Source organism: Eretmochelys imbricata, chromosome 15, assembly GCF_965152235.1.
Source record: "Eretmochelys imbricata isolate rEreImb1 chromosome 15, rEreImb1.hap1, whole genome shotgun sequence".
NCBI classification, from domain to species: Eukaryota; Metazoa; Chordata; order Testudines; family Cheloniidae; genus Eretmochelys; species Eretmochelys imbricata.
This window is the reverse complement of record NC_135586.1, coordinates 10,730,095-10,752,264: the sequence shown is the minus strand read 5'-3', so window position 1 is coordinate 10,752,264 and position 22,170 is coordinate 10,730,095. Positions and strand designations below refer to the sequence as shown.

At 49.5% G+C, this 22,170-nt stretch overlaps 1 protein-coding gene across 2 annotated transcripts in view; it reads left to right on the top strand.

Moving 5' to 3' along the window:
- The first annotated feature begins 292 nt into the window (after positions 1 to 292).
- The window catches only part of MSI1 (musashi RNA binding protein 1), a 35,561-nt gene continuing 13,683 nt past the window's right edge, over positions 293 to 22,170 (top strand). For both annotated transcript variants that reach the window (XM_077834817.1, XM_077834816.1), the window contains exons 1-7: positions 293 to 428; positions 901 to 941; positions 1,330 to 1,411; positions 1,530 to 1,614; positions 6,660 to 6,701; positions 8,526 to 8,618; positions 21,492 to 21,540. In XM_077834817.1, coding sequence (XP_077690943.1) covers positions 370 to 428; positions 901 to 941; positions 1,330 to 1,411; positions 1,530 to 1,614; positions 6,660 to 6,701; positions 8,526 to 8,618; positions 21,492 to 21,540 — 451 coding nt within the window. In that variant the 5' untranslated portion in view covers positions 293 to 369. The remainder of the gene's footprint in view (positions 429 to 900; positions 942 to 1,329; positions 1,412 to 1,529; positions 1,615 to 6,659; positions 6,702 to 8,525; positions 8,619 to 21,491; positions 21,541 to 22,170) is intronic.

Genomic DNA, 22,170 nt, shown 5'->3' with positions numbered 1-22,170 from the left:
GTGGGGCGCGCACACCGCGGCTCCCGTCCCTGCTCTTCTCCTGGGCGGTACCAGCCGCGGACGGGTCGACTCCGCTGTACTTGCCTGGCCTGGGCGCGGCTCTGCCCGAGCCCCGCTCGCTGCCGTCCCCCCGGTGCAGGCGGCCAGGCAGGCAGCAGCCGGCCGGGTTTTATGCGCACGCCGGCTGCCCGCCCGCCGGGGGTGGGAGGAGCCGGGCAGGTTGTCCCCGCCGGGCCCTCCTCCCTCCCTCCCCGCCTGGCTGAGAGGGGTCGGGGGAGGGGGCAGCATGGCCTGTCCGTCCGGCCCCTTTTCCAGCGCTCATCTGCCCCGGGAGTGCGGCTCTGCGCCTCGCAGGGAGAAGAGGTCCGAATGGAGACAGAAGCCAGCCAGCCCGGCCTCGCCTCCCCGGACTCCCCGCACGATCCCTGGTACCGCTCCGCCCGGCGCGGCGGGGGGCGGGAGCCGGGGCCGGCAGCGCGCCTCTCCCGCCGGCTCCAGCCAGCTCCCCGCGAGCTCGTGGCCCGGACAGGCTCGGCGGTGGCGGCGGCCGCTGCCAACATGGCCGATCCCTGCGAGCTCGCCCTGCCGCCGGCCGCCGCCGGAGTCCGGACCCGAGCCCCCCCGCCCCGAGCCGGGCATAAGGCCACGCGCTGACCCCGGCACCCGGCAGCCCGCCCCGCCCCCCCGGGGGCCGCGCAGGGTCCCCCCCCCCGCCCAGCCTGGGCAGCTCGTCCCGCATCCGCGGCGCGCCGGGTCCGCTCCCCCGCTGGAGCCGGGCAGCCCGCCCCGCCTGCTGCCCCCGCGCTGCTCCCCTCCCGCCGCCGGGCGGCCCGCCCCGGCCCGCCGGCCGCCCCCCGGCCCGCCGCGCTCCATTCACGGCTCTTTTTGTGTCTCCCGCAGCAAAATGTTCATCGGGGGACTGAGCTGGCAAACCACGCAAGGTGAGGCCCGCCGGGCAGGGGCCGCTCCCCGCGGCGCTCCCACTCCCCCGCGGGCCCCGGCCGAGCTCCGGACCGGGCACCTGCCACCCAAACTTTCCCAACTCCCCGGGCGGAGCGGGGTCGGGGCTCTGCTGCGCCCGGCCCGGGCTGTTATTCCGGGGGGGGAGTCCGCTCTGTAGGGCTCCCTGGATGCCTCTTCCCGGGGAAGGGGGGGGAGCCGCGGCCGCCCCCGAACGCGCGTGTGGGGGGCGCGTCGCTCTTCGCCACCAGGGGTCGGCTCCGGGCCTGGGGCGCTTTCTCCGTGGGCCGGGCGGGGCGGCGCGGTGGGGAGGGAGCCCCGAGGGGCCTGCGCTAGGCAGGGGCCCATGGCCTTGTGTTTTGGTTGCAGAGGGCTTGCGGGAATACTTCAGCCAGTTCGGGGAGGTGAAGGAGTGTCTGGTGATGCGGGACCCGCTGACAAAGAGATCCAGGTGAGAAGACCAGCCCCTGCTTCTCCTTTGCTCCTCGCCAGAGCCAGGGCCCGACTTTAACCAACTTTCTCTCTTCTTTGCTCCTCCCCCCATCTCCTGCCTGGGATTCGGGGTGCAGGGGGTTCGGGTTCGTCACGTTCATGGACCAGGCCGGTGTGGACAAGGTTCTGGCCCAATCCAGACATGAACTGGACTCCAAGACGGTGAGGTTTCTTCTCCCATCTAAGGGGGTTCATTTGTCAACTGAGCCTCAGTGCTTAGAACACTGATTGATTGTGGTGTTTGATTCCCAATGAGGGGTTATAAACTATTGATTATTGATAAAGAATTATCCTGCCCTTCTGCATCCTGGTGATGGTTTGCTAACTGGCTGCTCTTCTGAGCTGTGGATGACCAAGTATGGATTGGTTTGTGAATGTTTGAATATTGATTATGAATCCCAGGTTATGATTTTTCATTCTGCCTACTGATTGCAAGAATCCCTTTCGAGAAACTGATGGTGGCACTTTGTGAGTTGAAAAGACTGAATACATTCAGGACTGCACAAGAAAAAGTGTGTCCATGTGAAACTAACAGTGTCTATGGGAGCAACTGCCCCGTAAGTGGAGAGGACATGCAGAGCCTCACGCTCTCATGTAAAAGGAAAAGGAGGACTTGTGGCACCTTAGAGACTAACCAGTTTATTTGAGCATAAGCTTTCGGCTGTAGCTCACGAAAGCTTATGCTCAAATAAATTGGTTAGTCTCTAAGGTGCCACAAGTACTCCTTCCCTCCATGATGGGCGCTTGACCCTTACAAAGAGCTAGGCCTGTTCTCTCTGGTGATGCTATAGATCAGTGGTTCTCAAACTTTTGTATTGGTGACCCCCTTCACACAGCAAGCCTCTGAGTGCGACCCACTTTATAAATCAAAAACGCATTTTTTAAAATATTTAATACTATTATAAATGCTGGAGGTGAAGCAGGGTTTTGGGGTGGAGGCTGACAGCTTGCAACCCCCCATGTAATTACCTTGCAACTCCCTAATAGGTCATGACCCCCAGTTTGAGAACCCCTGTTATAGACCCATATCCCTTTGTGTTGAGGAGTTGTTGCCTCATGCTCTCTTATGGCTTCCCCAGGATACAAATTTGCAATGGCCATGAATTCCTGAAGTTTATTGTCTCCTAGTGTGCTCAGAAGGTGCCTCTGTGGGCCATCTTCTGCTCTTTGAGATATCAGTGGTGCCTCCATCCCCCAGGGTGGTACATCCGTTCTTGCAATTACAAGCTGTTCTAGCCACTTTGTGAACTTGTAGATAGTTTTTTAAAGAGTCATTGGGTTTCTCAGCATAGACTGTCAGTTCCTGCACTGCAAGCCCTTGGCATCAGGGAGATATGTAGGATCTGTGTTTGGGGAGTGGGTGTTAGAGATCTTTTGTCTGAGTAGTTTTAGTGACTTTTGTGTTGTCAAATTCCTCTTTTGCTTAATATTGACCCAGGGGTGGGGATACAAGTGGTGGGGGCACATGGGGAAAAAAATAAGTTCCAGTTCCAGCCATGAACTAATGAAAAGTCCACATGTGTAACTTGAAGTCTAGTGAGGCAGTTCAGGCATCAAATTCTTTATCTGAGTTGAATAGAGAGAGCGGGAGAGAGAGAGACCCTTTCTTGAGGCTTACAGCATGAGCTGCGGTAAGATTTATGTCTGTTCCTGTTTAACTGCATGGATCGTTCCCTTTGATGTATACAGGACCTTCCTCCCCGTGGGAGCTCCTGGTTAAACCTATTCCAGCCGCCTCTGCAGTGTGCAGATTGCCAGGAGTCTTAAAAACCTCGTCCTCTTGTGAGAGTGGTGTAAAGTTAGTTTTGCTTTGGGGGAGGATTCTGATTAAATGTTTTGGGGTGGGGGCAGGCTTGTTTTATTTTATAGTCCGTATAAACATGGGGTCTGATGGTGAATCTGTGGGACTGGCCTAGCTCACTCTTGAAAAGGTGAGTGATGGATGTTGATGGTGGCAGCAATCCCAAGAGCATTTCTGGGACAGAAGTGAGATGCAATCTATGGTCTCCATTCTTACCTGTCTAAACTAATGCTGCTTCTGGTCTTAAAGCAATTCTGCAATCCACTGGGTGGGCCCAGGAAAGGGAGGGGATGTGGAATGGGTAAGTGTGCTGAAGGAAAAGAGAAGGGACTTGTGGCGTAAAGAACATGTGGGGCTGGCCAGCCATTGAAATTCTCTGATGCATCTGGCTTGCTGATTGTATGCTGAGGAAGCAGGAAGAATGGTGGCAGTTTCTCTAAAGTCCTTTCTTTGTCAGGAACTTGGATTTTTTTTTCTTTTTTTCTCTCTTTTTTTAAAGTTTAAATCTGGGCTGAATGTTTTGGGGTATGTTGCCTGGTAATTGCTGGATTAGGATCTAAGACTGATCTATATGTGCAGTTCAGTGGCTCTCAATTCCCCTAAAACATGCTGATTTTGTAGTCCTGTTTGGAGCCTTAGATGTGTGTGGGGTTTTTTGTTTTGTTTTTTTCCCCCTCTTTAGTTGAAAGTCTCTGCTGTTAGTCATGGACTAAATGTCACCAACTCATCTGAATCCTAACTTAGGCTTTTATAAAACTTTGTGGGAAAAGGCCCAGCGTCCTGAAACTACACCCCATTCTCTGTTTTTGGTGTCTCCTGGTAAACAGCACTTGGTAGATAATGTCTGCCCAACTTGTTGCTTCATTGTTTTCTGATTCTTTCTATTGTAATTAATGTTGTTGGCCTGATTCTCTGGAGGAAACCTTGTGCCTTTCAGACTTCTCTTTGTTTGTAAGCTAGATAGCAGCCTACAGGGGTTATTTATGGAAATGCTTGATATGAGAGTTGGCTTTGCCGTCTCAAGGTAAAAGATTTGCGTGCCTTTGTAAAGCTGCAGACGACTGCTGCCTTCAGTTTCTCTATGTGCCCTAGAAACATTGATGTGTTAGAGGTTTTCTTGCTTGGGTTTTTTTTGCTTTTGCTGTTTTTATTTGTGTGTGTGTGAAAGGGGTACTGTAGGCATTTTCAGATTCACTATTAACAAATGTAACAAAGCTGGCACTAGAGATATGACAATTGTGCTTTTTTGAATCGCTTCAGATCCCAGCTAATGGATATAGATAACACAGATAATGATGTCAGCAAGTTAAATGTAGTTATATGAGCTTACATGGGAATTAAACAGTGTTACGTGGCCTGAAAAGTGGTAATGAAGGGCCCAGTTGTGCCCTTGTTTACACTTGTGAGGGCGGTGGGATTCCATGGATATAACCATGGGCACAATTTGTCCCTAAAGGTTAGTAACTTGAAATGAAAGTGACAAGTATTTAAATAACACCCCTAACCACTATCAGATACTGGTTACATTTTTTAGGACATTATCTGAGGAACTCTGAATTCCTTGTGTACAAATCTTTATCACATCCATGACTGACAGTGAAGTAAAACTCAACCAGATTATTGGCTTTAATACCAGGGATACAGGAAGTGATTACCACCACTTCTCCTTTAATTATGAAAATTCCTGTACTTGAGGAATAGCCCCGTTTTAGTACCTTGAGTCTTGTATTGAACGCTCTCTCCTCTGTGCACCTTCAGTTACGTGTCTGCAATTGGTTGGTTAGGCCTCAGTTTACCAGCAACAGTAGATAGTTGTGCAGAAGAATTTGTGAAATTACTGCCTGCCCCCTCTAGCCAGGTGGATACGTTATCTCTACCCAGTTTATCACGCTCAGGGTAATGAAAAAATGAGGCCTGGGCTTAACTTTGCTGTGTATGAAAGCATCTTCTTGGCAGGAGCTGAATGACACTGGCTGAGAACTAAAAGACAGTAGATTATTGTTTTTGCTTATTATCTGCCATCGGCCTCTTGGTCTCCTGCCGTCCTCTGTCCTCAGAATTCACTGAGGATTTCTGCACTAGCCAGGAAGCCAGAGGATTGGATTGGGAGGAAGGGGGAGGAGAAGGAAAGGTGCTCAGATGTCCCTATGAGGCACCAAGAGGGTATGTTGCTGTGTTTGGCGGTCATAAGGGGAGGTTTATTTATGTTCTTCACTTTTGCCTCTGTTTACTTATACGCTGAGTTTATTTATGTTCTAGGTTGTGAATCAGGATGGAGGTGGGAAGGCAGAGGGGAGTGATCTGAAGAGGTACTGAGCTTTGGGTTCTGTCTGACAAATGAAAGGATGAATGAAGGGAGAAAAGCCAGGCTGGAAAGTAGAACAATAGCAGTGAGAGGAGCTGGAGAGGTGCAGTTTCCTTGCGGGCTGTTTGAGCTGCTGGGCTAATGGGACAAACTTCTCAGCTCCTCTCCTAGCTACAGACTTTCCAGCTGTGGGCTGAACAGACCCTCCTTTAGTACAGGGCTCTCTAAGGTCATTTGTAGATTTGGATCATTTCTAATGTAAAGGTGACATCACAAGAGTTGCTGTGTGTGCATTATAGTGGGTGTTTCGTTTTCAGTGCATTAGTATTTTCCTAGTTTAAGTTGTGGTGGTGGTAAGAATAGTGCAGCCATGTGTTCATCCATTGCTGACCCCAGCAGAATGTGCACCATCTGAATATTGGTGCTGAGATAAAGGCACTCTAGTGGACAGCAGGTTTAGTAATACACCAAACAGATAGGCGTATCTAGCACAGTAGGATGATTGGAACTGATTCTTTTTATTGCACAGCATACAGCCTGCAGAAGGGGCAGCAGTATACTGTGTGATTTGATGACAGGAGTCTGTATTGCAACTTTCTGTCCTTGGGACTCTTCCAGTTTAGTTCACATCTTCCCTTCTCATGTGAATCCATGCTTTTGGGGCTGAAGTTCTTAGCTTTTTATGTGCAGACTGTTTCCTGCTTCACTGTTAACCAGGTGAGCTCTGTACCCTTAGCCAGAGTGAAGGGGAGAATAAAGTACTTTAATATGACATTGTTGGTACAGGGTGGTCAAGGTGGAGTCTGAACACAGAGGACTGGCTAACAGAGACTGCTAATCCCAGCCTGTGGTGTTCCATCTTGTGCTGAACGGCTGCTGCTCACATTCAGATGGAACATTGCATGCTGGGAACTGTAGTCTCCAGGGATCACACCTCTATTAGAAGATAAAGTTGTCTGCAGTCTACTTTATGCTCATTAGGTGTCTTCCTTGGGTCTGGCAAACTATCACTTGAGCAAAGTTTGTGGAGAGCCTACTTTAATTGCCTACATTTCATGTATTATATGTTCACCTGCTCTCTCTCTCCCATGTCTCTTTCAGATCGACCCAAAAGTAGCATTCCCCCGCCGAGCACAGCCCAAGGTAGGTAGCATGTGCAGCCTTTACAAATTGAAAAGGTGCAACTCAAGGAACTTAAATCCTCTTTGTGCCTTTGTCCAGAGGATGCCGGAAGGACATCTTGGTGCACCTGCCAGCACTGGTCCTTAAGGCTTTGATGATTGATACTCAGGCTTAGTTCCTACCTTAATGATGACCTTTGGTGCTCCACCTCCAGACTTGCATTCTGTTGTGCATGGTCTAGCTCACTAGGGAGCTTTGGGATGCTCTTGTGATTGTCAGTGTGGGATTGGAATAGCCCAAGCTCTACTCCACTACGGTTAGAGTGTGCTTCATGAGTGGAGCTGATGAAATGCAGAAGTCTGCTCAAGAACATAGCACCTTCTGCTCTTTGGTAGCCTGTATCTGGAACCTGAGGGCCTGCAAGAAACATGAAGTAGTTCCAATCTGTGGCAGGAGACATGTAGGATGGACTGGGGAGAGGTGTGGGAGAAAGAACTTCATTTTGTGGAAAGTCAGGGTGCACACCAGCACTAGAAAGGCCAGAGAGAGAAGGACATTGGGCTTGACCTGCACCAGGAAGGTGGGCGCTCGATGGAAGCCAGCAGCTGTGGAGGTTCTACTAGATGCTCAATGAGAAACTTTTAACTGCAGAGTGAAGAGCAAATTGGCAATTTGCCTTCAAAGTAGAATGCAGATTTGGGGGGGGGGTCTCACTTAACTGGGCTGGAGGACGAGAGCCTACAATCTCACCCCAAGTACTGCAGGGGGAGAACGGGCTGATGAGGGAGAGAATTGCAGAGTGGAAGAAGAGAATGATGTGGGGAGGAAAGCACAAGGGATCAGAAGCAGAGAACAATTAGTGAACAGGTATCCTGAGTAACGAGCCAGGAAGCACATGGTAGGAATTGGGTTAATTCCATTAAGCAGTTTGGTGACAGAAGGTGCTTTAGTGTTAGAACAGGCTGCTCTCCAAGCCTGGAATTGCTGCGGATTAGCCCCATGCTCCTTGGGGTTATTAGGACCATGTGTTCCTGCTGGAGCAGGGGTGTGGCCAAGGGGCTGAGGGGAGGATGCAGCTGAAGCATCAGTTCAAAGGACACTAGTGTGCTTCATCCTAGCAGCCATCGCCCCCCTCAGTTATTCCTCCTCAGTCTGCTGTGGCTGGGGGAAGAGAAAGGGGAGGGTTTCTTCCTTTGCCTCCTCCCAAATGCACAAGAAAGCTTAACTGGACATTTCCTCTGGCTCCTTAAACCTGATGGCTTCACATCGCAGCATCACAGCCATGCTCTGCTTTCCCATTTCAGGGAAACTGCAGGGTGGGAGGGTGAGCTGGGGATTGGCAGGGTGACAGCAGTGCCCCATGTGAGTGACGGGAGGGTAGGGAAGGAGATGGCAGCACTCTGTGTGTTTGCGAGGAGGTTTGTGAAAGTGGGTGACTGAACGATTAGTGGGGGAAAGACTTTAATATGCTGTACCCGTCCCCAGGGGGTTAGATGGGAGATTAGTGGCCGTGCCCTGGCAAGTCCCACGGGCAGTTAGTGAGCTTGTGCATGCTGGGGGTTAGGGAGGGAAAGGGTAGGAGACAGCAATATGGCGCATGCTTGGGTGAGTCTGAGATGGCACTTGAGTGATGGAGTTTCACAGTATGAAATTTCTGGGGCCTGAAACATGTCCTTCAGTAGATACAGTGTTTCGTTAGGGGACTCTGTTCCACTGGTGCGGGCAGTCTCCCAGTGGCATACAGTGCACTACATGCTCTTCAGCTCACAAATGAGGTTTTGGAGACAGATCTTGTTCTCTGCTAACTCTGTTTCTCCTATGAATCCCTGTCCTTCCCTTTCCCAGATGGTAACGCGGACGAAGAAGATATTTGTGGGGGGTCTCTCTGTGAACACTACCGTGGAGGATGTGAAACAGTATTTTGAGCAGTTTGGGAAGGTAAGTCTGATGGGTGAAGATGGATCAGGTTATCTCTTTGCTGGGCAGAAAGGGGTGCTTCCTGGTGATCAGGTAAACCACAGGTCAGCAGACAGTTTGGGTGGCTGGAATTTTCATGCAGGGGTTTGTGGCCAGATGTGCCTGGCCTGTAATGATTTTGAACAGAAGCCCCTTGCTTGCTCATGGAGAAGATGGAACCTGAGAGAGGGGAGACTGCGTGCTCTGCCCCCTCCCCTGAATCTCTCCGGAGATGCCTCTGAGGCTTTGGAGTCCCATAGTCTCATGGTTAAGGTGTTTGAAAGCCATTCAAACCCTAGATCTGAACACACCTGAACTAAGGAGATGTTCTGATCAAGAACCAAACTGTGTAGCTGTGGCTCGTTTTTGATTCTCAGCCTCATGGCTGACCCCTTTGTAACTTTCGGTTAAAAAGAAATCTTTTGGGCTGAAACTTCTCTTGCTGAGTCTTGGGCCAGAAGTGACATTTTTAGGAAGCTGGAAGAAAATCTGGCAAGCAAGCTGCCCAAAGCTCCAGGTGGTTCTGCATTTTATGATAGCTGTTTTATATCAGCTGATCATTCAAAACCAGATGGGCTCCTCTAACTCCAATTCAGTCAGTCCTCAATGAGCACATGTGCCTGTCACATGCTGGAAAACAAGTGGGGTAGAATTTGAAGTGATAAAGATCTTAGCCTGTTATGCACTGGGAAGGGTGAGCATTTTGTGGTGTAATAGGTGCTGTATAATGTTACCACTTTCACCTTAATGGATCCTTAAAGCACTTTATGCACTTAAGAAATAATGCAAGTTATTACAGATAGGGATTGCTTTGGTCTACTGCTGATATGCCACCGCTTCTGGGGTGGAGCACAGTAACTGTTTAATTATCAGTGCACAAAACCATTGCACAGTTGTTTAGGACAGGACTTGAAGGACACCATAGCCAATTAGAACTTCTTGGGGATTTTAGGGAGGTAGAATGTAATTATCTATGTTGGAATCTTGCTAGGACACCGTGATTAGCACCCTAATTTTTGCAGAAAGTGCCATGAAATGCTGACCATGACAGATGAGGACTTCAGTATCTGTGTCTCTTCTGAAAGAGGGCACCAGCAGCAGCCCAGAGGAGGGCATAAGATGGTTTTATGGTGTGTGAATGCCTTAACGTTTGGAGAGAAGAAAATGGGTTGGAAAAGAGTATCCTCGCCAATTGGCTGTGTCATATCAATGTAGCTTTCAGGAATTCTTTGTCACCTATAAAGTTAGGTGGTTCTACTTGGAGTGGTGTTGTCTGGTATCTGTGTTTTGTCTTGTAGAATGATTGATACGTGCATCCTGGGATGAACAAAATATACATCACAGTAACTTGCAGCTGCTTAATGCTTCCAATCAATCTTGGGAGAAAGGGGAATGTTCAGTGCTCTGGGAATCAATATACACGTTAGTCACTTCTTTACATTTTTTCTGTCTTCTACCACAGAAAGTAAATGTGCTGTATCCGTATGTCCTGTTCCGTGGTAATGTCTCCAGAGTGCAATTGCAGGAGTCATGAGTCTGCTCAATGGCCACAGAACTCTTTTGATCGGTAGTGGAAAGTCAGGGGCATGCTCCTCTCTTAGCCTTAAGTTCCATAGAGCACAAATACCCTGCATCTAGTAACCGTCCCTCTGCCTTCCAAACAGTGTCACAGAACCAACCTCTCCCTTCAGTCATGTAAGACACACAGCATTTGTACTTTTATAATTAGTTTTAGGAATGCATACTTCTCCTTTCTAATTTCTTGACTGTTTTGTCAGGGTTTGCCCAAGAGAGAGAACGCTACCAAAAAGACTGGCTTTAAATAATGCTCCTCTTGTCCTATGTTTCCTACTCCATAAAAGCACGAAAAGTGCCTTTCATGCCTGGGGGAAATGCTGTGATGGCTTGTAAGGGGCCCTTCTAAAAGGACCCAAAAAGAAAACAGCAGAACTTTTTGCTGCCATAGGCTTTGGAGGTGCAGTATTCTAGGAGACCTTCTGTGGAGGAGTGTCTAGGGCTGTGTAATGTATCTTTGAAATCTCCCTTAGAGTGGAAGCCAAGAGAGAGAACACAGGCAGAAAGAGAATGTCCAAAATTAAAAGATTGGTTCCCCCAGCTAAGGCTCCAGGTTCCTTAGACAGGCCTGGAAGGAGAGTTCAGTAAGCCTCATAGCAAAAAGGAGGAGTGCTCCAGAAAGCATCCTGCAGTTAGATCTAGGTTAACTCTGATGTAATTTGCCTGCTTGGATCGTAGGAGTTTCTCACAAGGAAGGACCTCTTAGATCTGGGTTGATTGGAATGATCCTCTGCTTCGGAGCATCATTTTGATTCACCTGGCCACTCCAACAGAAATACACACCCTCAGAGCTCCGGTGCGAGGGATGTCCCCATTCTCCGTGCCAAGCCCCAGCTGTTTCTCCCCAGTGGGATCATTTCCGGAGAGGCTCTCTCCAAAATGGTCTTCCTCCAGCCATGTGTGGATGACTCCTTGGTGTTGTGGTTCTGAGGCAAGTCTGTGCCACCCTCCGGTCTGGGGGGCTCTCTGCTCCCATGAGATCTGAGTTCAGCATGGTATGATATCCAGGTCTATGAAAAGACTGTTCTGTACCAGTCAGCTATGGTTCTTCCTCATGGGGAGCCTCATTTTAATACAGCGACATCTTTGGAACCTTGTCACCTTGGAGAGCCCAGTTAAAGAGTTACCCAGGATCTCCTCCTTAGGGGTATCTACCCCTTGTTGTGTCTGGCCCTGTGGTCCTCCCGCATCTGTGATTTCTTTAGTGTAAGGAATTGAGGAGACCTAGGTCTCCTCTTCTGCAGGAAATCTCCTCCAAAGAAGGCAGTCTCCTTAGGGACTACCTGACCTCTCTCTGACTCCACATCCAGTAGCACTGCTGATCCACAGGACATTGGTACTCTGAGAGGCAGGAACTGGTGAGGACTATCCTCTAAGGTGCCCGTGGTACCTTAGCAACTGATGAGACTGCCATGACTACTCCTTTCCCTCCTCTGTGTGACCCCAGAGCCTCCCAGGATTTGGCAGGCACCATCTGGGCTCTGCGCCTTGATTTGTCAGACTCCTAGATCCTTCTACCAGTTCCCAGGGAAAGATTTGGATTGTTTTTCCAGAATCCTACCCCAAGCTCAATTGTGATTTCAGCTGCAAGTGAAATATTTAAAGCTGGGAAGTTGTCATCTACTTCTGGGGACCAGAGGCTCAAACAACTGAATGTGTTAAGGTGGAAGGTTAACTGCTAGGCAAGCCTGACACAACAAGCCTAGGAATGTGGTAGATTCTCTGTCACTTTAAATCTTCAAATCAAGATGGAGTGTCAGTCTAAAAGATGTGCTCTAACTCAGCCAGAAGACATGGGCATGATGCAGGAATTACTAGGTGAAATCCTATGGCCTGTGTTATGCAGAAAGTCAGGCTAGATTATCACAGTGGTTTCCCTGGTCTTAAAATCTATGAACTGCCAGCTGCCAAGGTAGCTATTGCCAGATATAAGTTTCCTGCCTAATCAAAGGCAGGATCTTGAGCTCAGCACATTCGTGAGCAGAAAAATGGAAAAACAATTTAATGAGCAAATTTGAAATTTGTGTTGCTGGATTTGAAATGGAACTACTTTCCATTTTGATCACAATTTTTTTTTTTAATTTCAAATCTTTGAAAAAAAAAATTGTTGCCACGGAGAACAAGTATAGAATGTTTTGTTTTTGTTTTTGTAAACTTCTCTGACCTTTAGAAAAGAAAAAATGAAAAAGTGCACGTAGGGAAAATACTAGCCATTGCTCAAGAATTAAGGGGAAAATGGAGGGAAAGGGTAAAAACAACCCCCCGAAACTTCAAATGTTTGGGGGTTTTTTACAAAAAAACTGGAAGATTAAAAATCAATATTAAAAAAGCTTTTCCTTTCAAAGAGAGGCCATTTTTGTTTTTTATTTTTAAAATGCTGTGAATGAAAAATGTTGACCAGCTCTCTTTATGAGAAGATACAGGGATGTGTGGTATTGTTTAAGGAAGGCCAGGTGTCTAAGCATACTCCCAAAGCGTCCGTTGATGTCTCAGACAGCACTATACTAGGACTTTGAACATGCTTGGGTCCCTTAAGAAACGCTCTTGGCTCCAAAACTCTCCTCTCCACCAAGATGCAAGTCAAGGTCATGGACCTGCCTTTTAAAGGAACCAATCTTTCCGCTCTGGGACAGAGGTTCTGGAAAGGATTAAGGTCACAAAGTCCATGGAGATGTCTCTGGGCTTGAGTCAGCTTTTATTTGCAGGAAATAGTTTAGATTTCACAAGGGACAATTTCAACAGTCCTTCCTGGAATCAGACTACCAGCAATAGGGCTAGACAGTCTTTTTTAAAGTGAAATTTAAAAAAAGAAACCATCAGAGGAGGAAAATATCTTCCACCTCAGCCGGAGCTGGTGCTGCATCTAGTTCAGCAAGTGTGAGTATGCCCCAGAGAACCCCAGAGCAATTTTGGAGGACCCAGATCCTCAACTTCTTCCTCTTTTACCTCATCCCTTGGGAACAACTCCCTTTTTTATTTTTAAAGGCATCTGAGTAATTTGTTTGGATTGCTGAGTCCTAAAGCTCACTGTATGGGGGTACTTCTTCCCATTCATGACAATGAGAAAGCTCAAGCCCCCTTCCTTTTTCAGGGAGCCTTCTGATGAGGATGAGCTCTTGGCCCTGTTAAACTAGAACCATAGAAGTGTTGTTTCCTTTTCTCAAGAAGGAATGGCGGTCTGCACCCAATTCTAGAAATTGGAATGACTGAGCAATTACATAAGGAAAATCCAATTCTGCAAGGTTTTCTCCTGAGAGATTAATCCTGACTCCTAACCCTCCAGGCTGGTTTGAGGCCCTTGACCTTCACAATGATTACTTTCACATTTTGGTAAGGAAAAAGCACAGGAAGTACCTCAGAGGTTTGTGGTAGACAATTACCAATTAGTACAAGGTACTCAACCCTTCAGGCTGGTTATAGCCCCCAGAGTGTTCACCAGATCCATGGAGGTGGCTGTGACTTGTCTATGTTGCTTGCGCCTGCAGGGGCATCCATAGCTAGATGACTTGCTTATGAGAGCTCAGTCTTTCAGTGAGGTGGCCCATATCTTGTGCTCCCTCTATATATCTCCCAGTCTGAGGGTAAACAAGGAAAAATCTACCTTGGTCCAGCCTGGGTTTTCACCTTCATAGTGGCCACCTTAAATTCTACAAGGGTTCTAGCTTGTCCATCACAGGGCAGGTTTTGAGATCTCATCCAGGCAGTGAACCTAGCCAGGTCCAGGCTAGAAGACCCTGTGAGATTTTATCTTTAGGTGTTGGGCCAGATAACTGCCTGCACCTTTGTGTTACACGCACATGCACATCCATCAGAAGGCCAGGGAAGTGACCCTTGCAAGGGTAGTTGAATCCTGTACAAACTAGTAGTTCACAGCTGGGAAATCAGTGTTCCCCACTCCCCTAATCAAAAACTCTTGTGGACACTGCTGGAGAATGTCTTAAAAATAATGTCCTTCTCCCCTGCTCATGATAGGCATGATTTCCTTTGCCCTAGGTTGGGAGAGCACAATTAGGATCCTTAATTGTCCACAGTCCACTTCAGGGATCAAAACTCTACGTAAACTTACTACAGCAGAGGCTCGTCAGACTTGCTTTCAAATCCTTTCTTCCACAGATCAAAGGGCAACTGATGCAAATTTTTATTCACAACATGGTCGCAATTTACATCCTGAACAGATGGGGGGGAATTTGATCACCTCCATTGTGTCAGCAGGCAACTTGTCTTGTGGCAATGCTACATCTGGAACAAAGGGATTCCCTTTACTCTGCATCTGGCAGGCATGGCACCAAAGATGCTACAGCCAATGACCTAAGTCAGAAAAGCGCAGATCAGTATAAATGGTCATTCAGACTCTTGGTGGTTCATCTGATATTTGCCAGGTGTCCAAGGATCTGCTCAAGAGCAGGCAGGCACAGGCATGTCTATCAGCCCCCTTTCATTTACACTGGGGGAAAGGGACTCCTGTTCTCACTTTTGTCATCCCCAGAGCCGTGAGAAAGTTTCAGCAGGACCGAGCCAGGGTGGTGGTCTTAGCACTGGCATGGGCACAACACATCTACTTTTAGGAGTTTCTGTCCCCGTGCATGGATCAAGCAACCATTTACTCCTCCCCTAAATCAAGCTGTGTTGTCCCAGCAGTTTGGTTGGTTAGGACACCAGGACCTCATGTCATTTCGCCTGATAGCATGGCTGTTAGGTTTCCAGTTCATCATGATTTACTATTTCCTGTTCCGTCTCTTCCTGAAGGTCTCATTCTTAGCAGCCATCACTCCTTTTACTATTTTCTAAAAAGATACGGTAGTATCTCTTCAAATGAACACGGGTCAGCTGATCTGCTGTTCATGGGGAAGCCTTCTCCACTTCTGCCTTCAAAGTTCTTATTTGCAACTTTCATCAAGATGTCCACCTGCAGAAGCTCACTCCACAACTTTACTGGATTTTCCTCTGAATCAGTCTGCCCATCCCTCCCCAAAGCCCCAGGACTGTATTAGTCCCATCAGTTCTTTTTTAAACTCAGTTTACTAAGTAATTGAAAAGGTTAGACTGTTTGTGGCCTTTTGAGGGAAAACCTGGAGGCCAAGGCCTATCTGCTCAAAGGCTATCTACATGGATAATACTGTACATTCAGTCTAGTGAACTGGTTAACATCCCTTTGCTTAAACGTCTCAGGGCCTACTGAGGGCAGCTTCAGTGCCACTTGCCCATCTGTGAAATCTGTAGGTTGCTCTCAGTACTGTAGCAAGATCAAAGGCCGACTTTGGGAGGGAAGAGCTTCAATTCCTGGTCAGCTAACAGCTCCTTAGCCCGTTTCCTCAGGGAGGACACTGCTAGTAAAACTGCCTAAAGTAGGGCTCAGCAGTATCAATGCCATGAAGAACTAAGCACCCTCCCAGCAAGATGAGAAGTCAGTACCTGTGGCCCCAGATTTTTCGGGTGCCCTACGCAGCCGCGTATGCTACATATGCCTAATGATGCCCCTGTCCCTGAATGTATTTCCTCCACAGAGCCACATTGTTCCTCCCTCCTCCCCATCGATTTGGTGCCCAACTCTGGATAAGGTTTCTGAAGGAGCTGGGGGGCTGCTAATGAGGGGGGATCATTATACCCTCTGTCTATAGAATGTAGGACTCGGGGAACATGCGTACGCCCCCTAACTACCAAGTAGTGCTCAAAAAGTCCCATTGCCATGTGATTCCTGTGGCTGAGCTCTGTGGAGGCAATCCATTTGGAGTTGATAAGTTAACCTTTTCCTTCCCCTGACACGGCTGAGCCTAGTGATTGAACAAGGAGGAAGACATTCTCTCATAGCTATAGAAGAAACATAAGCCTTGAACTTCTAACCTCAGAAGTTGGACAGCTACAGCCTTGACCACTAAGCTAAACACTCATCTGCTGTGTTTCAACAATTAAAACAACTATTTATGTAAGAGGGAGAAACAAGACAATTCACCCAGCAAAACTTTTGTTAATGCCCAGTTACTATTGTATGTTCTGTCCACTCCCCATTACAAGTGCATTGCAACTATATTGTTGGAACTGTAAATGCTATTTTAAAAAATCAGAACATTCTGAAGTTAATTTTCATCATGTTCCAGTATCCCTGCCCACCTTCCCGACGTGGGGTGGAGATCACACCCTGCATTCCTGTTCCCACTGGGCAACCTCTCCCTTTCTCAGTACAAGCTCAAAATGTTTCTCTGACTTCACACCTCTCAGTGCACAGACCAAAGAATCCCCACATACCCATTGCAAACCACTTTTAACTCTGTCCCTTTCTTCGTGGCCAACGTATTCTGTGCCATCCCCCACACCACCCTGTCCCCAGTCCCCTCTTCACATTCCTACCTATCCTCAGCATACAGAGTGGAGATCCTTTCTCTCCCCCATGCGTACACTGAAACACCCCCCTCTCCAACCCTTTCTCACATCTCCTCAATAGGGAGTTGAGACCCCCGCCCAAGATGGGTCCCGCCCAGCCATGTGGTCCATGGGCAGGATTACAGAATGAAATAATTTATCCTAATGCATATGCACAAGAGGGCGGGGAGAGTTGATATGGCAATAGGGTGGTGGGGGTGTGGTCTCTGGCCTGTGTATGGAGTGGGGGCAGGGACAGGATTCAAGTTGGTGTTGGAGCCTTAACTGAGAATTTGCTGCCAGACTTGAAATTCTTAACTATAATATTTTTATAATGGGTAGTTTTTGTGAAGGGAGTAGAATACATTCACAGCCTCATTTGTGCACTGCAATCCCTTTTGTTGGGGCGGAGGGGGTTTGAATTTCAACAGGATTTTGTTTTACAGAGAATAAGGCAGCAAAGCCCTCTCTGGGCTGTGCTTGTTTGTTTTAGTTTTGCTGGTTGTGTGCATGAGCGAGGGAAATCTGGGGTAACTCTGCTCCTGTTCAGCCCAACACTCTCTCTGTGAAATTGGCAGAAATCGGGGTGGCTCTGTCCTCTAAATGACCCCGTTGGGGGGGGAGCTCTGGGGAGGTTCTGTGCTCCCCTTCCTCCTCCTCCTCCACTTATTTTTGTGAGATTGGGGGAGATTTGTGCATCCCTCCCCTTTGATGAGAAGAGAGGGGGGTGGCTCATTGCTACTTCCCTCTTTGGGCAAGCTTATGTTGGAATATGGGTGGGATGGGGCGTTTGGAGGCCGGTCGTGGGGTATGGTCATAGATGGGGGCTGCTGTGCTGGGTATGCCGTGGTATGAGGTGTAGCGTTGCACCAGCGCTGTGCGCCCAGGTGGCATCGCAGGGGGAGTGAGGTGGCACTGAAAGGCCGTTTTGTGTGTGTGTCCGGGGCGGGGGGGTGCGGGCGGCCCTCTCTCACACAGGCCTGCGAGGCCGGCTCCTGGTGAGACTCGCCGCAGCAGGGTGTCTTTGTGTCTGTGCTGAGCGCTTTGCCGAAGAGCATTAGAGCTCGCACTAATCTGATCCAGCAGCTGGGATTGGAGGGGCCAGGGTTACCATGGTAATCAGGCCCCAAGAGAAGCTGTCCCCAGCAGCCTCTTTTGTTCAGGCCTAACTCGGCGTTGGCAAAGCTAGCGCGGACCGGAGAAGAAAGGCTCAGGAGAATGGGCCAGGGAGTGGCAGGGATCCCAGCGGGGGCTCTGCCCAGAGAGGCACCCAACAGCCAGCCACAACAATAGCCGCCCGCCAAGGGCTGCCACTCACACTTAGTGCTTGGCCACATGAACTTGGCTGCTGGGGCCAGCCGGCCCCACTAATCCCGCCTCCCCTGCCCTGGGTTTCCATGGACACAGAAGCCTGTTGAGGACACACATTAGCAGTTTGCGAGTTGAATGTGCGCCCGGTGCGGTGCTCGGAAAGGCCTGAGCCGCTGGGAATGTGCTGAGGGCTGAAGGGGAGCCTGGCCTTCCGCTCTCCAGGAGCTGCAAGCTCCGCATCACCTGGCTTCCGTTCCTGCCACTGATCTTGGACAAGTCACTTTGCTGCTCTGTGCCTCAGTTTCACCATCTGTGAAATGGGACAAATAACCCTGACCCACCTCACAGGGAGGCTGTGGGCTTTATTGGTTCATGTCTGTAAAGCACCCATGCTTGGCATTCCTAGGGGCGTCTCCCTGGCAGAGTGAGCCCCCTGTCTGAACCCCCTGGCCTTGCCTAGTGACAGCAGGCAGCGGCAGCTGAGCTCACAGTTAGGCACTTCCCAGGTTTCCCTGCAGTTCTGCCGTATTGTTTGGATTGCTTAGTTTTTTGCTCTGTGGTTGAATTCTTGCTCTTTCTGCTCTTCTACTGGAAGTTTCTTTGTTCTTGTTTATCTTCCATCATCTACCTTGCTCTCCACAGGGTGGCGCTGTTTGAGTCCTGTGTTGTGTAGTTTGAGAAACCCTGTCAGGGTGGTGTTTGAGATGCAAAGTGCCTCCTTGCACTGTGTCCGCTCTGAGCTGCTGGAGCGAAGGGTATCCTGCAATGAGCTCCACTTGTGTTGTGTTGTGTTGTGTGGGTTTTGGAGTGTTTTAGTGTACTTTGTCCCCAGGACAGCATGAGGCTCTTAGGATGAACCAGGGCCAGCTCAGCTTATTGAAGTGTCCTGGGAGTTACTGTGGCAATGCTAGCCTGATAACTCCTCGTGATACTGTTGTGTGACACAGCAGGGCAATTACAAGGGAGTTTGACCAGTGGGATGGGGAATTGCAAGTGGCCACCCTATGCGGACAGTCCTGGACCACTCACGCTGCTCTGACAATGCACCTCAATCCTGACGATTTGTAACCCTGGCTGAGCCAGACCTGAGCCTCTCGGGCTGCTGAGGCACCTTAATTCTAATCCACTCGTGTTCTAGTTTGGACCTCTCCTAAAAGAAATTCACCAGCTGTGCTGAACTGTGAGTCAATTTCCAAACTAGTCTGAGCTCACCAAACTTATTTAGCCTATTATGTTGGAAAGATGTGACGCAGGGTCTCGAGAGGTGAAAGTCTGAGGAATCCATTTTGCTGTGTTTTGAACTGTTATTTATCTGTGTACGCTTCTATTGATACTCTAAAAGTGCATGTGTGCTGGTATATAAAATGGTCCAGGTCCTAACGGGATTTTGTTTGATCCTAGAGTTCCTGGATGGAAGGCTCAAGATATTGAAAGGGTGCAGGAGTTGGCTGAGTTTTGGGGCACTGCTATAGCGTTCATGTAGGGGATAGTTGTTTTGAGACTGTAAATATCTTTACATTTACTAGTCCGGTGGGGCTTATTTTAGAGTACAGAGTGGGCAATCTGACTTTGGAGGACTAGATTTCAAAGGAGGGGATTGGCTGATTTTTAGGGGACTACTGCTAGCTCCATCAGGACATGAGGCTTAGTTTGGGATGGTAACTGCTATGATTGGGGTTCAAGCACTGCAAAGGGGCAGCTGCTGACTTCAGGATGTTACTGAGAGGGGCATGGTATTGTGCTCCATCCCACTCAGGCCCACATAACCTTAATTAACCCATGGGATCCACCAGTTGTGAAAGCTCCCTCCCTTTCCAAGCTCTGAAGTAATAAAGACCATTGTAAAAAGTGGGTATGGCTGACAAGATAGTGTAAGCGAGCAGCTGGAGCATATTTCCACCCATTGGGCAACTCCCCCTCCCACCTGCCTCAGTGGAGAGAAGCAGGTAGCACGGAGTGTCAGACAAAGCGTTGGTTGTCCTATCTTCCATCTAAACTGTTAGGACTCCTTCCTCTCAGCTTGGATCACTAGTGAGTTTCTCGGGTCTTGGCCTCACTAATCGCATGGATCTTGGGCCTAGATGGGAAAGTTCAAGTCCCAGTTCCCTGGCTGTAGTGTGGCGTGGGATGATAGCTGAGTCCTCTGTATGTCATTCTGCTCTTTGGAGCTGGCAGATGTGGGTGGTGACCCCTGTTCTTCGGGGGACCCAAGTGACCACACAACCCTTTTCCATGTGACATTGTGGAGGGTATTTAGTAATGGCCTCCTTCCATCCTCCCATCTCACCTATGGGAGAAAGGTGCCCGTTTATCTCACTGGCAGCTGAAGTGGATGGAGCCCCCTTGTCAGGGGGATGTTGGTAAACCCCCTCTCCCATCTCATTCCAGCTGCAAGCTCTCTTTTGAAGGAAGCCTGGGGCTTGGCCATCTGACAGTGCTGGTTGGTGGAGATGGGCTCCACCCCGAGTCCTTTCTTGGGAGGCAGCATCTCAGACTCCTTCACTGAGCAAGGCTGGGAAGGAGGAAAACAGGGAATTGTAAGTGGGGGAGGGAGAAATAGCTTATTCCAAGCAACGTAGGCTGCATTGGTCCCTCCCGGCTGTCGTTGACTGAGGCGGAGGAAGGCCCTGGCTAGCTGCTGTATAGATCCTGTTGCCCCTCCCTTGAGCACTTGCACATCCAGTTTCATAATCAGATTAAGGCAGTGCTTTAGCAAGGAGCATGGGTCAGTGGGACAGGTTTACATGGTGGTTTACGCTGAGGGGATTGGAGTGCGTTTTTAACTCTGCTTGGCCTGACTTGGAGCTGCACAGATTTGCTTCTCTACAAGGAACTACCCAGCAGAGCACAGGCAGGGGAAGGAAAGTTGCACCAGGCACTGGTGGGGGCAGGGGGTGGAGGGGGTGAGTGGCCCCAGGGTTGGGGGAGGGGGATGGTTGGTGTCCGCCTCCACTCCCCCCATTCAGTAGGCAGCACTAGTTCAGTCCTTGTAGTAAATTTGCTCTAATTACACCCTCCAGCAGTAGGAAACCTCTCTTAGATGAAAGCTCCTCTGGGGTGGGGGTGGCTTCCCAGAGTCCCCAAGCAGTCTCTGTTGTTTGAGGCCTCCATTTTCCATCTCTATGAGGCCCCTTATTCCTTCTCCCCTCCTCAGGCTTTGGTGTGTGCACACGGACACCGAGACAGTCAGTCAGTCTCTCTCTTTCTCTCTCTCCCCACCCCCCATCTGTGGAGCTGTAGGCAAATTGTCCAGGGCTGCTTCCTGGTTCAGTGGGAAGGAAAGTGCCTGCCTTCCCCAGGAGCATGGCTAGGTGGGAACCTGTTCCAGCACCCTAAGTTTTGGATGGAGATGGACCTGTTTGGTTCATGCTGGGAGCCCCTGCCTGCAGTATAGTGGGAAAGCTTTAATGTGGGGGGAAATCCTGTTCCCTTGTTGGGTCAGGGCCCTGGGACTTGGGGGCCTCCCAAGGGTAAGTGAATGGTTGATTTTTTTGTGTCATGTTCTGCTTTGGGGGCAGGTGGGTGTCTCGTTTCTCTCTGGCATGGGGCCGGCAGAGGTCTTTCTCAGTAATAACCTGATCTGAGCCCTTTCCTCCTTTGTGCTCCTTGCAGGTGGATGATGCTATGCTGATGTTTGACAAGACAACCAATCGACACCGAGGTGAGGGCAGCACCCTGGCGCTGTGTGTGTGTGTAGAGTTGGCAGGGGATTGCGTAATGACAGGAGCAGATGTATGTTTGTGGTGATGGGGCGGAGGTAGTATCCTGTGGCCAGCAGCAGGGCATGCAGGTCACAGCTGCTCTTTATCTCGCCTTCCATCACCCCATCCCTTCGCATCCACATCCTTTAACAGAGTCCCTCGCAGCACAGAGAGCTTTTGTCCAGACCGTTTCCTGTGCTGTAAACTTGCCGAATGGCCGATATGTGAGAGGAGGCAGCCTCCTCCCCTCCCCAGCTACCTACGTGGCTCCAGTTGTCTGTGTGTCTTACCTTGTCCTGAGCAATCCGAACCCTGGGGAAGCTGACGCAAGACCCAGAAGAGTGCCTGCCTCTGGCCCCTTCCTCAGCCCGGGGCTCCCGAGTCACCTTTTAATCAAATCCCATTTGTGGTATCTGGTTACAGAGTGGGAGCCTGGCTTTGGTATTCAGGCTCTTCGGATCAGGCAGGAGAGCATTGAGTTTGAGCCTTAGTTTTGGAGGTGCCTGATTCTCTTGTACATGTGCCCTCTAACTGGCTACGACTCTTAGGAGGACACCACAATGGTGTGCACCATACTGAGGACACAGCTA